Source organism: Lithobates pipiens, unplaced genomic scaffold (assembly GCF_037356315.1).
Source record: "Lithobates pipiens isolate NorthernLeopardFrog02 unplaced genomic scaffold, aLitPip1_a1.2 Scaffold_3, whole genome shotgun sequence".
NCBI lineage: Eukaryota > Metazoa > Chordata > Amphibia > Anura > Ranidae > Lithobates > Lithobates pipiens.
This window is the reverse complement of record NW_027507790.1, coordinates 284,172,853-284,186,623: the sequence shown is the minus strand read 5'-3', so window position 1 is coordinate 284,186,623 and position 13,771 is coordinate 284,172,853. Positions and strand designations below refer to the sequence as shown.

At 43.5% G+C, this 13,771-nt stretch overlaps 1 protein-coding gene across 3 annotated transcripts in view; it reads left to right on the top strand.

The window, feature by feature from the left end:
* Positions 1-12,764, top strand: part of LOC143941207 (transcription factor E3-like) — a 62,687-nt gene extending 49,923 nt beyond the window's left edge. For all 3 annotated transcript variants that reach the window (XM_077463245.1, XM_077463247.1, XM_077463246.1), the window contains exons 9-10: positions 3,047-3,194; positions 6,792-12,764. In XM_077463245.1, coding sequence (XP_077319371.1) covers positions 3,047-3,194; positions 6,792-7,166 — 523 coding nt within the window. In that variant the 3' untranslated portion in view covers positions 7,167-12,764. The remainder of the gene's footprint in view (positions 1-3,046; positions 3,195-6,791) is intronic.
* Positions 12,765-13,771: the final 1,007 nt, after the last annotated feature.

The following is a 13,771-nucleotide window of genomic DNA, read 5'->3' as shown; positions in this document are numbered from 1 at the left end:
CTCGCCGCGCCTGCAGTGTGAACCGGCCCTTAGTAAAAATAAACCACACAGTAAACCCTTTACACATAGTTAGGAACACATTTAACCCCTTAGTTTCCCCAGATGTTAAACCCTTCCCAGCCAGTGTCATTAGTACAGTGCCAGTGTATATTATTAGCACTGATCACTGTATTAGTGTCACTGGAGATGTCAGTGGCCAGTTCCCACAAAGTGTCAGGATGCCTGCCATACTAGCACAGTTCAGTTATAAGTTACTAGTATATAAAAAAAAAACAGTATATATCATAGTTTGTAGTAGAGCCGCACCATTAATCCTTAAAAATTCGACATTGTGATTCAACTCTCCTCACGACATTAAAATAGCTTTTTCCCGATTCTATGTAGCAAGTGCAGAGAGCTCTCTGCCCACTTCTGACAGCTGACAAACGTTTCATCATAACATGGCTTAGGCAGAGATGAAGAGAAACATTTTATCTTCAGTTCTTTTAGATCAAAGGCATGAACTTCAGTCTGTAAATTAGGTCAGTTTAACAACTTAAAGTGTAAATTCACTCTTACAGAAAACCCATAAATTGAATTTACACTAAACCCACTCCCCATCCCCCCGTCCCGTCCCACTAACCTGGAGTCCGGCGATCCCCCGCACTGACAGATCGTACCAGTCCTGGAATTTGAAATCCCCATGGCTTTCTCCCATCTTTGCCTATGGTGAAAAGGATGGGCTACACAGGTTCTGATTGGTTGGTGCCACCCATGTGACAGTGCTGACCAATTAGAATGCTCCTAAACGTACCTCCTGACGAGGTCACACTGTATTTGCGCAGAGGTCTGTCAAATGCAATTTTTTGGGACAAAATACACTTTAATGAATTAAAAAAACGAAACAGTAAAGTGGTTAGCCCAATTTTGTTTTGTATAATGTGAAAGAGGATGTTACGCCATGAGAATCGTGATCTTTATTCTAAGCAAAAAAATATCGATTCTCATTTTAGCCAGAATCGTGCAGCTCTAGTTTGTAGACGCTGTAACTTTCAGGTAAACTTTCACATAAAATACCTGGCTCATCCTGCCTGGCTGTGCCCTCACCGGTTTATCATGGCTGCTGAGCCCTGACACTGTGGTTAGTATGTGCCTCCGTCATCCACAGCTCTCCTCTGTCCTCCTCTCCCTCCCCTCCCTGCCTGTCAGCTAGTGACAGTGCCTGCCCTTCCCCTCCTGCTGCTAAAATTACTTTCTAATTTTTATAAAATCCTCTCTGTTTGATAATGTTAGGTGCTCAGTGTATGTGCTTTATAAAAAAAATGCAGATTTGTACCTTATTTCAGAGCACCGCTGGGCGCTGACGTGACCACCTGTCTCTCTCCTCCTGACTGAAATCAGCGGGGGATTATCAGACCCTCCCGCTGTAGCTGTCAGATCGAGAGAGGAGAGAGGCAGGCAAACACGTGAGCGCCAAGTAGTGTTCTGAAATAAGGTACAAATTGTCATTTTTTAAATAAAGCACATACACTGAGCCCCCGACATTATCAAACAGAGGATTGTATGAAGAGCACACAACAGTGGCTTAACAACCACCTTAACTCTTCTTTTTCCAGTGACAGCTGTAGAGATTTCCTATTACATCTTATCCTGGCTGCATTGGTCACCAGGACAAATAGAGAGGGTGAATCTTTCCATCAGTAACACAGACCGAAATAAAAACCTGACGCTGGTTATATCCTCTCTACTTCACCCAAAACTAGAATATAAAATCTTGACTATAGATATAGTTTAAAGAGAAGTATGGACAAACATTTTCTTTTGGATCTTAGGAATACATTCACTTTTGTTCTTTTTGACCCAAACAAAAGTGTTTGTCCATACTTCTCTTTAAACTATATCTATAAGAAAAGAACACACTCTAGGCATCTGTACCTGAATAACACCTTTCCTGCCAAGGGTGATGGCTGAGTATGTAGAATCCATATGAGCAAATTAAGATCCAGATAGCCGCACTCCAAAAATACTCATTTCCTTTATTGAAGATACAGTCCATACAAAACAGATTAAAATTGCAAACTGCTAACGCATTTCACACTGTCACAATGCTCTCAGCCCTTGTACACACGGTCGGAGAATCCATCGGAATGTGTCCTATCGGACCGTGTCATCGGATAATCCGACTGTGTGTGGTATGCATCGGACTGATTCCGTCTGAATATCCATCGGACCCAATTTTCCAACATGTTGGAAATATTTCCCGACCAACTGGTTTGATCGGACATACTCCGATCATGTGTAGCGAATTTTGATCGGACCAAGTGCCACGCATGCTCAGATCAAATTCCTACATCAAAGCTATTGGCTACTAGCTACTTCTGAAAGATCGGATTTTTCGACAACTTAGTCCGACCGTGTGTATGCAACAGTTTCGGACACAATCCGTTGGACTAAATCTGATGGACAAAATCCAACGGATTTGGTTGGCAGAATCTCCGACCGTGTGTACAGGGGCTCACTGGTGCTTAATCATAGCTATTGCCCACTATCAGCTGACGGGTCAGAGCTGCACAAGTATGGAAAGGATCTTGACAATAATGTCAGGATGCACCCATTTGCATGATTGATGGCTGTCTCCACTTTTCGGGGTGCAGCAGATAGGTGAAGCCAGCTGCAACCACCCCCTCACCAGTGACCACTAGAGATGCAAAACAGGAGGCAGTGATTGACCACTGCCAACAGAATGAGTACTGATTGATCTCAGTCTCAGATCTGGCGTGGGACAGCTGCGGTGTCATACAAATGCTGCAGTATAGAGGTGAGTATGTATGGTTTTTATTTTATGTATCCCAAAGTTCTCCTTTAATGAATTCTGAAATTGCCATTGGCTGTGAACAGTGATGGGGATAATGGTGATGACACAGTATACAGCTTCTCATGACATCGCTCATCATAGCTAAGCTCCATCCGGTGTTAACAGATTTAATGTTAATTTTTCCTCTTTGTTCCAGCTTCCTCATTTATTGTTTTCCCACCCTCATGTGTTTTGCATATTTTCTATTTCCAGGGAGCTGCGCTGGAATAAGGGCACCATCTTAAAGGCATCTGTTGAGTACATCAGGAAGCTGCAGAAGGACCAGCAGCGAGTGCGCGATCTAGAGGGACGCCAGCGCAAACTAGAGCATGTGAACCAGAGCTTGCTCCTGCGTGTACAGGTACTGTGCAGTACATGCAGGGTTATGGGGATTGTATAGTGGCAAGGCAGTATTTTTTTAGTATAATGTACTAACATAATTGTTATACTAATCTCCTGCAGAAATATAGGCTAAATAAGCAGAAGCCAGTAAAAAGCTATAGAAAGCATTCAGTAGCATTTTCGTAATTCCCGAAAGTCCCTCATTTGGAGGAAATGACGCTCTTTCAGAACCAAATCCTTCTTTATTTTCAATGTGCCTAGTGTTGGGCTCTGTATATACAAATATAATATTTTACTGCTTGAGTTGTATATTTTGCACTAAACCTTTCATCCATCCTTGAAGCGGAGTTGCACCCAAAAGTGGAACTTCCGCTCTAAGCACTCCTCGCCTCCTTAAATGCCACATTTGGCATGTCAATTTTCTTTGTGGGGGGGGGGGGAGTGGATACCTTCTTTTTAGTGGGACATCCTATCCCACTTCCTCCTTCCTCCTCTCGCCCTAGACGGCGCCTCCCTGCCAGCAGGTCCCAGAAGATTGCCTGGCCAATAGCAGAGCGCAGCGTGACTCGCACATGTGCAGTGCGTGCCCGGCTGTGAAGCCGTAAGCTGTCACAGCTGGGTGCCCACAGTTGCTATGATGGAGGAAGGGGAGAGGAGCGAGGCTCCGGGCGCCCGCATCACTGGACTTTTGGACAGGTGAGTGCCTGTTTTTTAAAAGTCAGCAGCTATACTTTTTGTAGGCGGGGGGAAGAACCTGAGCGCATTGCAGCCCCGGAGCATGAGACGCAGTTAACCAGACCCACCGCCCATAACCTTGAGGGTTAATAAGGTGGAGTGCATGAGAACACACCTTAATGAAATGGTCTTTATAATGACTATTATGGGGCAGTGGTGTATCCGGCCTCAGCCCTGGTTGGGACCATTTGTGATGGTCCTTCGTTCTCTCTCCCATTCCCTGGAACTGGCCAAAATGTATTGGCTGCTTTCTCATTGATGCATCCAACTCCTGACGATTGGCAACATCCCATGAAGCGCATGTTCATCTATGGGTGGCAAGTATAAGCATGCCCTGATAACCGTATCATATTACAACTTTTATTAATTTCATTTAACCACTTCCCGCCGGCCTATAACAGAATGATGGCCAGGAAGTGGTTCTGTTATCCTGACTGGGTGTCATATGACGTCCAGCAGGATAACATGCTGGCGCATGCTCACTGGGGCGCGCTGTGTGTCAGTCTGACACGCCGCATCTCTGATGGTAATAAGAAGCCTCTGACAGAGGCTTCTTACCATGTGATCAGCTGTGACCAATCACAGCTGATCATCACGAGAACCAGGAAGTGCCGGTAAACGGCATTCCTCGGTTCGCACTGACAGGGAGAGCCGATCAGCGGCTCTCCCTGTCAGAGAAGGGGGGTCTGTGCTAATAATCAGCACATTTATTATCAGCACAGCCCCCATCAGATGTGCCAATCAGTGCCCCAATAATAAAAAAATAATAATAAATAATAATAAAGTCTGCCAGTGGCCACCACAGTGCCTATCAGTGTCCATCACAGTGCCAATCAGTGCCCAGCATTAATACCTGCCAGTACCTGCCCATCAATGCTACCTGTCAGTGCCCATCGGTGTCGCCTGTCAGTGCCCATCAGTGCTGCATATCAGTGCCACCTATCAGTGCCCATCAGTTCTATATATCGGTGCCTCCTCATCAGTGCTGCATATCAGTGCCCATCAGTGTCCGTCAGTGAAGGAGAAAACAAAATGTTATAACAAACTATTTTTTCAAAAATGTCGGTCTCTACTATCCAAACCTGCAACTATACTGCTCTAAACTCCTCAAACCTACCACTATACCACCCTATACTACCCAAACCTGCCACTATATCACCCTATACTACCAAAACCTGGCCCTATACCACCCTATACTACCCAAACCTGCCACTTTACAACCCTATACTACCAAAACCTGCCACTATACCGCTCTATACTACCCAAACCTGCCACTATACCACCCTCTACTACCCAAACCTGCCACTATACCACCCTATACTACCCAAACCTGCCACTATACCACCCTATACTACCCAAACCTGCCACTATACCACCCTATACTACCCAAACCCTCCACTATACCACCCTAAACTATCCAAACCTGCTATTATACTGCCCAATTTTACCCAAACCTGCCACTATACTACCTTAACCTGCCAAACCTTGCTCATCATAGCCAATCATATTTTATTTATCACAGTCAGATCAATGAAATATGCTTTGTTATTATTGTTAAAGTTGTTGTAGATAATATTTATTTTTATAACCTAATTCTGCATAAAACATTTAACGGTGTAATGTCATGGGATAAATTACAAGGGGGTGTTTAGGGGCAGGGTAGGGATTGGGTGGGGCAACTGGTGGCAAGTAACTCTTAAGGCCTGGCTAGTAGCTCAGGACTTGAAATTTTAAGCCCTAAAATACTCAATCAACTTTTGTCGAAGAATAAGCTTAACAATTTTTTTTCCTTTTTATTTAATTTTGGAAAAAAGCAGAGAGAATACACCAAAGCATTATTTTTAGTCACGCAATGCAGGGTTCAAATGTCTGTCGGGTTTTTATGAATGCATGTGTCCTATGTGTGACAGCTGTTCCATTCATTTCTTATCCTGTTGTCACAGGCATAGGAAGTGAGGAAAATTCTCTACCACAATGTTATAAACAGCCATTAAAACCAGATAGATGCATTTACTCTGGACAGGCCAACCCAAAAAGATTTAGCTGGAGAGAGATTGCGATTTCAAGTGTTTATGCTTGCTGAAAAAGATTCCTTTGACATTAATACATAAATATAAGCTGGGTCAATATATAATCAGTTAGCTCTTCCAAATTTACCATAGACATAAGAATATAGGAAGTGGCTCTATATGATAAAAGCAGGTAAAGCATAGCTCCACCCAAAAGGGGAAGTTGCGCTTTGTGAAATCGAGCTTTTGGGGAGGAGGGGGTTAGCGGGTACTCAGTTTTGATAGGGTCCCGCTATCACTTCCACTCCGACCACTTAGGGCGATTGAAGGCAGAAGTTCTCCTTCCCCCTTCTCTCTCCTGCAGTCTTCTGGGACACGTCACAAGTCCTGGAAGACTGCCAGACCATTTACAGCATGCAGCGCCACTCGCTCATGCACAGTGGGCCCGACTGTGAAGCCGCAAGCTGTCACAGCCAGGTGCCCATAGTAAAGATGCCAGCGCCAAGCAGAGAGACAGACAGGGTGAAAATGGCTGGGGCGAGCACAGTGCTGGATCATGAGACAGGTGAGTGTCTGTTTATTTTCATGTTTATATAGGAGACTATAGCTCCTCTTTTAACCTGTGAAATGTCCTAGTGCGCTAAGTAGTGATTGCAAAATCAATGTTGAAGTAAAGGTAAGGCGCTTCCTTAATCCAAGCAGTTTAGCTAATCGTCATCTGTAGGTCCAGAAAGGATCTTTTGCCTTAATTGGTTTTGGTTTGCTTTTCCTTGAGTTATAAAATGCTGTAGTTGGCGAGTGGTTGAACGTGATAGACTGGTACCTTTTTACAACTTAGCTAACTAGATGAATGCTTTCTGTTTTTTTTGCAGGAACTGGAGATGCAGGCTCAGCTAAATGGATTTCCAGGCAATCAACCAGCTATGATCCCCACAGATGTTATCAAAACAGCAACTGCATCTGAAGTTGTGTCTGCCTTTGGGTCTCTGGTCACCCAACAACAACCTCTGGACCCCTCCACCCTAGATTTTGGAACACTGCACTTCTCAGATCACCTGAGTGACTTTGTTGATCATGGCCTGGGTTTTGAATTGAGTTTGACTGGAGATTCTGCCATTGCAGATATACTTATGGACGATGCTCTGTCGCCATTGGGAGGGGCTGACCCCCTCCTCTCTTCCGTCTCTCCAGGAGCCTCCAAGACAAGCAGCCGTCACAGTAGCTTTAGTATGGAAGACGATTCTTGATTAGGCACAGTGTGACCTTCAACCAATGAACTGCTGCAGCATCCTCCGTTTAAGACTGTAACAACTGACGCCAATTCCCCCACCAGAGTGACATATTCATGGTTCCCAGCTGACTTCCAGAGCTGAACTTTGGTCACACAACTGAGTGCCTGATTTCACCCCTAAATGAGCATTGCTTGTTTTGCAAGGGCCTTGACTGTTAAGCAGGGTGGAGGGACAAATAGAAACTGCTTATAGAGAAACCATTAACAGATACTTAGAGAATACCTATTCTTATAACTTTGATACTTAGAAGCCAGTTTATATTGAACCCCCCAGGTCAGTGATTGGACTACTGTGAAGCGTGACTGAGCTTGGAGTGTGAGATTCAGTATGGAGTTGGATAATGAGCACTGGCTAAGGTTAAGTCTCAAAAAAGAGATAATGGTGTCCTGTGGTCAACAGCAGATGAGATGATCAAAATGGTGTCTCCGCTGAGAGTGTGAGGTTCACAAGATGGTTCCAGAGAGTGAAATATCAATAACTCTTAAAGCAGAACTAAACCCAAAACAGTTACATTCAAGGCATGCCTTGAATGATAACTGTCACATTAACTTGTGCCCTCAACTGAACTGTCAAGCCATTGAATGGCTGATGCCATAACTGATTACATGTGCAGCACAATGGCAACTCAAGTTTAAACAGAGGCTAAGATGGTAGCTTCCTTGGCTGTAAAGGCAAGGAGTGTTTTAGTTCTGCATTTTAAAAGTAGAGACAGAAGAACAAGATGGGTGCATATCATAGCATGAGATGCTGAGACAAATGTTATTTTAATGTAGCAAACAATGACCTAGACTGGTGAATGAGCAAAGTGCATGCTACACAAGATGGAGTCAGACAGAAAGCAGTGTAAATGTGTTAAATAAAAAAGTGTCTGGTAGTAACTAGTAGGTGTTTGCGAGGTGGGTCCAGCATGAATGAGAAAGACAATACAGATAATAGTATCTACTGAAGACAATCAGCATGATACCCTATAATAAGTAAAGGTGCAGTAAACAACACAGTGTCCAGTAGTTGGAGGAAAACATAACAAGGCAAGTTATAAGTGATATGTGATATACAAAACAGTGACCAATTTAAACTCAGAATGCCACCCAGTGGAGAGGTAACAAATTGGGTAGATACAAAAAACAAAGATACAGTCTATTAGATAGGTGATTTTTTTTATACGATCTGCAGGGAACTGAAAAGTAAAGCAGAAGGCCAAGATGATTCCAGAGAAGCACAAATCACATGAATAATATGTTCTTGATTACTGAAAATGAAACTCATACTTCCTCAACAACAAAAGTGGAAAATCTCTCACCATGCCAGGTTGGGATTGTGGGCTTCCTATTAGAATAAAGTCAAAAGTACAGGCCAAGAATTTCTTTTTACCATTCAAACCTTTGGGTTTTGGGATCACTGTGGTAAAGGAGGCCATATCCTAAAGATAAGGAATGGGTTTCTCTCCTGGGGGACAGGGTAAGCCTTCCTATACTGAGGCAAATCTTTTGTCAGCTCTGGCAAAAGGTCCAAAAAGACTTCTCTTGGACATGTCTGCTCCTGGTTGCTTTTTCCTAGAGAATGCAGAGGTTTTCAAATATTATTTCAAATCTCTGCAGTCTCTGCAGACAAAGTTTGCTGCAATCTGAATTCTGGGAGGTTTAGAAAAATGCGTCCCGGACACGTATAAAACTCATACAAACTAAAAATGTATTGTAATGTGCCATTAATTTATTCCTAAAGTTGATTTTATTTGTGACTTTTTTCATGAATATAATCAGCTGAATTTCAGTAAAGGCTGAAACTGATGGATTGTTAGCATTTACTTTACAAATATCCATCCATCACATATAGTACATGGCAAAATTATGATAAACACTTTTGAAAACAAGTATCTAGAAATTTATGTACCAAACACAAGCCATTTATATTTTTTAAATAGTTCATTAACCCCAATCAAAATGATTTTTGGGGGAGAGCAGAGAAGAGTTAGAACACCTGTTAGGTTTTAATTGCTGTCTGAGGTTCGGTTGGGAAGATTACCTTTATCTTCCTGCCCCATGGACAACATTTTCTTTGCAGGAAGTGAGGTAATATATACAAAGGGGACACAAACAACAAAAAAAGCTGACTGAGGTCTATGCCAAGGCCCCTTTCACATGGGTGCCTCCGCAAAGCGGAATCCACCTGCTCAGTGGGGGATCTCTCGGCGGATCCCTGCTGAGAGGTCTGTGACTGCTCTGCATAGCACACAGTCCCACTCTCCTCTAGGCAGATGGGAAATAGGACCACCATCTGTCTGTTTTTGGCAGACAGGACCGGATCGGATGGCAGCGGGTGTCAGCAGACATGTGTCCGCTGACATCCGCCACTCCAAAGAAGAGAGAGGAGGGTCCAATCTGGTCCGCCTGAAAACCCTAGAGACATACCTTAATAGACAACCTGTGTGAAAGGGAACTAAAGCGCACTACTCTAGTAAAATACTTTTTATTGCTGTGTCCCTGTCGGACGTTTTCATCACTTCCTGACCCAATGAAAGTTGTCACTGGGGCTGAAAATAAGGGAAAGCGTCCCCAGCTAAGTTCAAGACAACAAAGTCAGCCAACAGAGTTACTAACCCCATTCCTAACTTGTCCAAAACTATAATATAACTTTTTACCATGCAATAAGTGTACAGTTGCAAAGTGATGTGAGTTTTTAAGTGTCCCCATTAGGAGACTGTAGCTTTTATCTTACAGAGTGGTTTTGGGTTGTATGACAAGTACAGCACTTACGTTGCTAATGTAAAAGGAGTGTGGGTGTGAGTGTGTATGTAAGGTAATGAAAGGTGAAGGAGAGAGATTGTGAGATTTGATTATTACGTTGTTTATTGCCTATAACAATCAGATTCTGGCTTTCTCTCTTGCAGGGCAAGAAAAGCAGTATAAAAAAATAAGCAAATCAAATATTAATATTGTCTGCATGCTTTTAGGAAATGGCTGCATCATTCCTGTGATGGTAAATGTGAACAGTAACAGCTGGGTGTGTCTTAGAACTTTGGGAGTTCTTCAGTCAGGCTTCATGAGTAATGCCAATGGCTTATACATATAGCGAGGACATTATTCAACTTTGGTCAAAGCTGCACGGTTTGTTTTTATCTACAGAGGCGTCTAATCTGCATAGGCAGTTTTTGGTGAATGAGAACTATGCCTCTGGATGCAACTGTAGGTTTTCTTTAAATTTGTAAAAAAAAAATCAGTTGCAAGCAGCTGTAAGTGATCTCTAAGTGGTGAAATGAAGGGCTCCTTACCATTCATAGGTAAAGTGTACCTAGTTTCAGATATAGTTTTCATGATAAGTGAAAGTAATGAATACGTGAAACACTTAGAGCCTAATCACTCCAGTTGGGTCATTTGAGGTGCATTGACGCATACTGTGTTGCAATGTAATGTGTGTTGTATTAAGGCAGCCCATTCATTTGAATAGATTGCCCAATGCACCACAATAGACCTGTAGGTGCATTGGGGCACTACTCATAATGAATAATACTCCAGCACACCAGTGCACATAATGTGATATTTATTATCTCTCTCTCAGAGATCAGTGCTCTCCTCCCGGCAATAGAGTTATCTGAATTTTCTCTCCAGAAGCTCAGAGCCATCCTTGCTCAGGCATCATCCAGGGTCAGCAGCTTCCTAGTCTGATATGGCATTTTAAAGATGACATTATCATGTAAATCCTGTGGCCGCAGCAGTTCTTGGTTGTGTTCAAAATACCCAAATCAGATCAACTCCTCCTGCAACCTCTCACCCTTTGACACTGGGAAGAGGAGACTGAGGAAATGCAATGTTTACTCCCACTGACGCCAGGACAATATCTTTTTCCACTAGCCCCAGTCCGGCCCCCCTAAAATCTGAAGAATGGGAAACTGGTCCTTTGTTTAGGAATTTTGAGGACCCCTGCTCTATAACAAGGGTGCTCAAACCTTCTAAACCAAGGGCCAGTTTACTCTCCTTCAGACTTAGGGGTTAATGGAATAGTGCTCCATCAGTGGTGTCAGTGGAAGAGTGGAAGGAATGGTGCCTTATTGTTGGTGCCAGTGGAAGAGTGCCCAATGGTTGGTGTCATAGGGGAGGAATACTGCTCCAACGCTGGTGTCAGTGGCTAGAATTTTGCCGCACCGTTTGGTGTCAGTGGAAGGAATGGTGCCTCATTGTTGGTGTCAGTGGGAAAAATAGTCCCACAATGGCCAGATTAAGGCAAGCAAATGGCTGCAGTTCGGAAACCATTGCTCTATAGCATAGTATGTCAGGAATTTTTACATGCATAATTTCATATGAATCAGTTCACTTTAATTGTAGCCACAAGCTACAGTGTAGCTTGTGCTCTGCCTATACTATTTCTACCCTAAGTGTTTGTTTACACATGCTTCAAGGACTGCGGTTGGATCGCTTTTCAGAGGTGTTCAACAGACAGTGAGCAGGTGATATGTCTCCAGTTTTAAGGAGAGGATTTAAAAACGCAGCTAACCACATGTTTTTACTGCACCCCAACAGCAAGTGTAAACTAAGTCTGGAGAAGCTGTGCATAGTAACCAATCAGCTTCCCTCTTCAGCTTGTTTAATTAAGCTCCAGACTTAGTAATTTCCCCTCAATGTACTTTAGGGGGCTTTTATTTACCTCAAAAGGGTTTTGCATTCCCATACAAGTTGATGGGTTTGCAAAACTCCCTTCTGAGCTGCATTTGACTTGTTTCAAGTAAGTCACCTGTAGGTCAAATGCACCTGTCAATGATCTCAGGAGCATCTCAAACTGATGCCACCAATTTAAGCCTAAAGCCCACTGACATAGACCCTTAGTTGTAAATTATGGCTAAATGGTTTACTGTGAAAAAATAGTACCCTGGCTAGACTAGGCAATAGATGCCGAGACTGATTGCCTTAGGAGTGGGATGCTGGACATCAAGATTGTCTGTGAAGTTGCGGTTGTGAGTGTGGAAGAGTGCGAATGGTGGCAAAGATTGTAGAAAACATATAGAGTGTGAATGCAATGGCGTGTCAGACTAGGACACAGAGCCACGGACCTATTGAAGAGGAATGTGTCACAGAGCACTTGTTTCACCTATGTGAGAAGCCTTAGATTGTAGCTTCCAGTTTACAACCCTCGGATGTGTGCCCAATTTTAGAGTCTTGGCATCACAGTGTTAAGTCTATGGTTGAAGAATGAATACTTGTGTCTGAGACTTTTCACACAGGTGATTTGCTTTATGACAGATTGTGTTTAAAGGTAAAAAGCAAATGTGCAAAGTGAAATAACCCGCAGTGACCAATCAGCTATTCCGTGAGGGATTGGTTGCCAGGGTTAACAACATTCTGCATGTCTTCATTGCTCTGTACACTGCCTTATTGAATAGGCCTGCAAGAGTATTTTAGGGGGGTATGTAGACAGGGCAGTGAGCGTATTGGGGTGCAGGTCTCATCCTATTTCCTCACTGAGATTGTGTTTCTATATAAATATTAAGAATCGTGTTTTCTATAATACAAACTACTAAATATAATATTGTACTTTCAATAAAACATTTTACACTCTCTACAAGTTGTTCCATGACTCTTACATGTGATTGGGGTGCACTTAGGTCAGTGCTTGACAAATTTGCTTGGAATCTATGAGCCAGCTAAAAAGGTTAGGAGACAGGTTTTTTTTTTACTAACAAAGCTTTATTTTCAATGACAAAAATAACCAATCTTGAATTTACACATAAAGACTACTAGAACCAAACATAGGGAGCGATATGAAATCCAGTGACTCGTGCCACCTTAGGCCCCTTTCACATGGGCAGCTCTGCTAGCGGGACCCCCTTGCTCAGCGGGGAATCTCTCCACTGATCCCCGCTTAACAGACGGATGACAGGTCAGTGCCTGATCCCTTATGCAGAGCGGACATGGACAGTCCCGCTCTTCTCTATGGCGAAATTAAAGGAAAGCAGACCGCCTGGCAATTTCCATCCAATCCGATCCACCAGACTGATGGAAACTAGGACCACCATCTGTCGGATCAGATGGTGGCGGGTGACAGCGGACATCCGCTGCTCCATAGAGAAGACTGGAGGTTCCACCAGAAAAACTGACAGGTGGACCTGATCTGACAGCCTGTGTGAAAGGGACTTTCAGCTGTGTGGCATGACGGGGAGAGAGTACAAAACTGAAGAGAATGGAAAAGAATAAAAATTCACTTTAATGAAAAAAAACTAAATAAATGAATAAAAACCTGTTTCCATCTTTGTGGGGGAGGGTGTCTGTAAATGAAACTGAAGCCGTTCCATCCAGCTGCCCCACACTTCCTGTCCACTCACCATTAAGGAAAGGGCACGAGATCAATCCCGCAACGCCTTCAACCTCTTCCTAGCTGAGGGCTTGGGAAGATGTCGGAGGTGGGCGGGCAGTGGAAGCCTGCAGCGTCATCAATGATTGCTCTGTCGCTGCCCCGACCAACAGAAAAGGGTGCCAGTTCCCTGGCAAATGTAATCAGTCAACATAGCGAGTGCTGCATCTTGCTCCAGCAGGCTGCAAAGCTACGGCCTCAATTAGTCTAGGTTCACATCT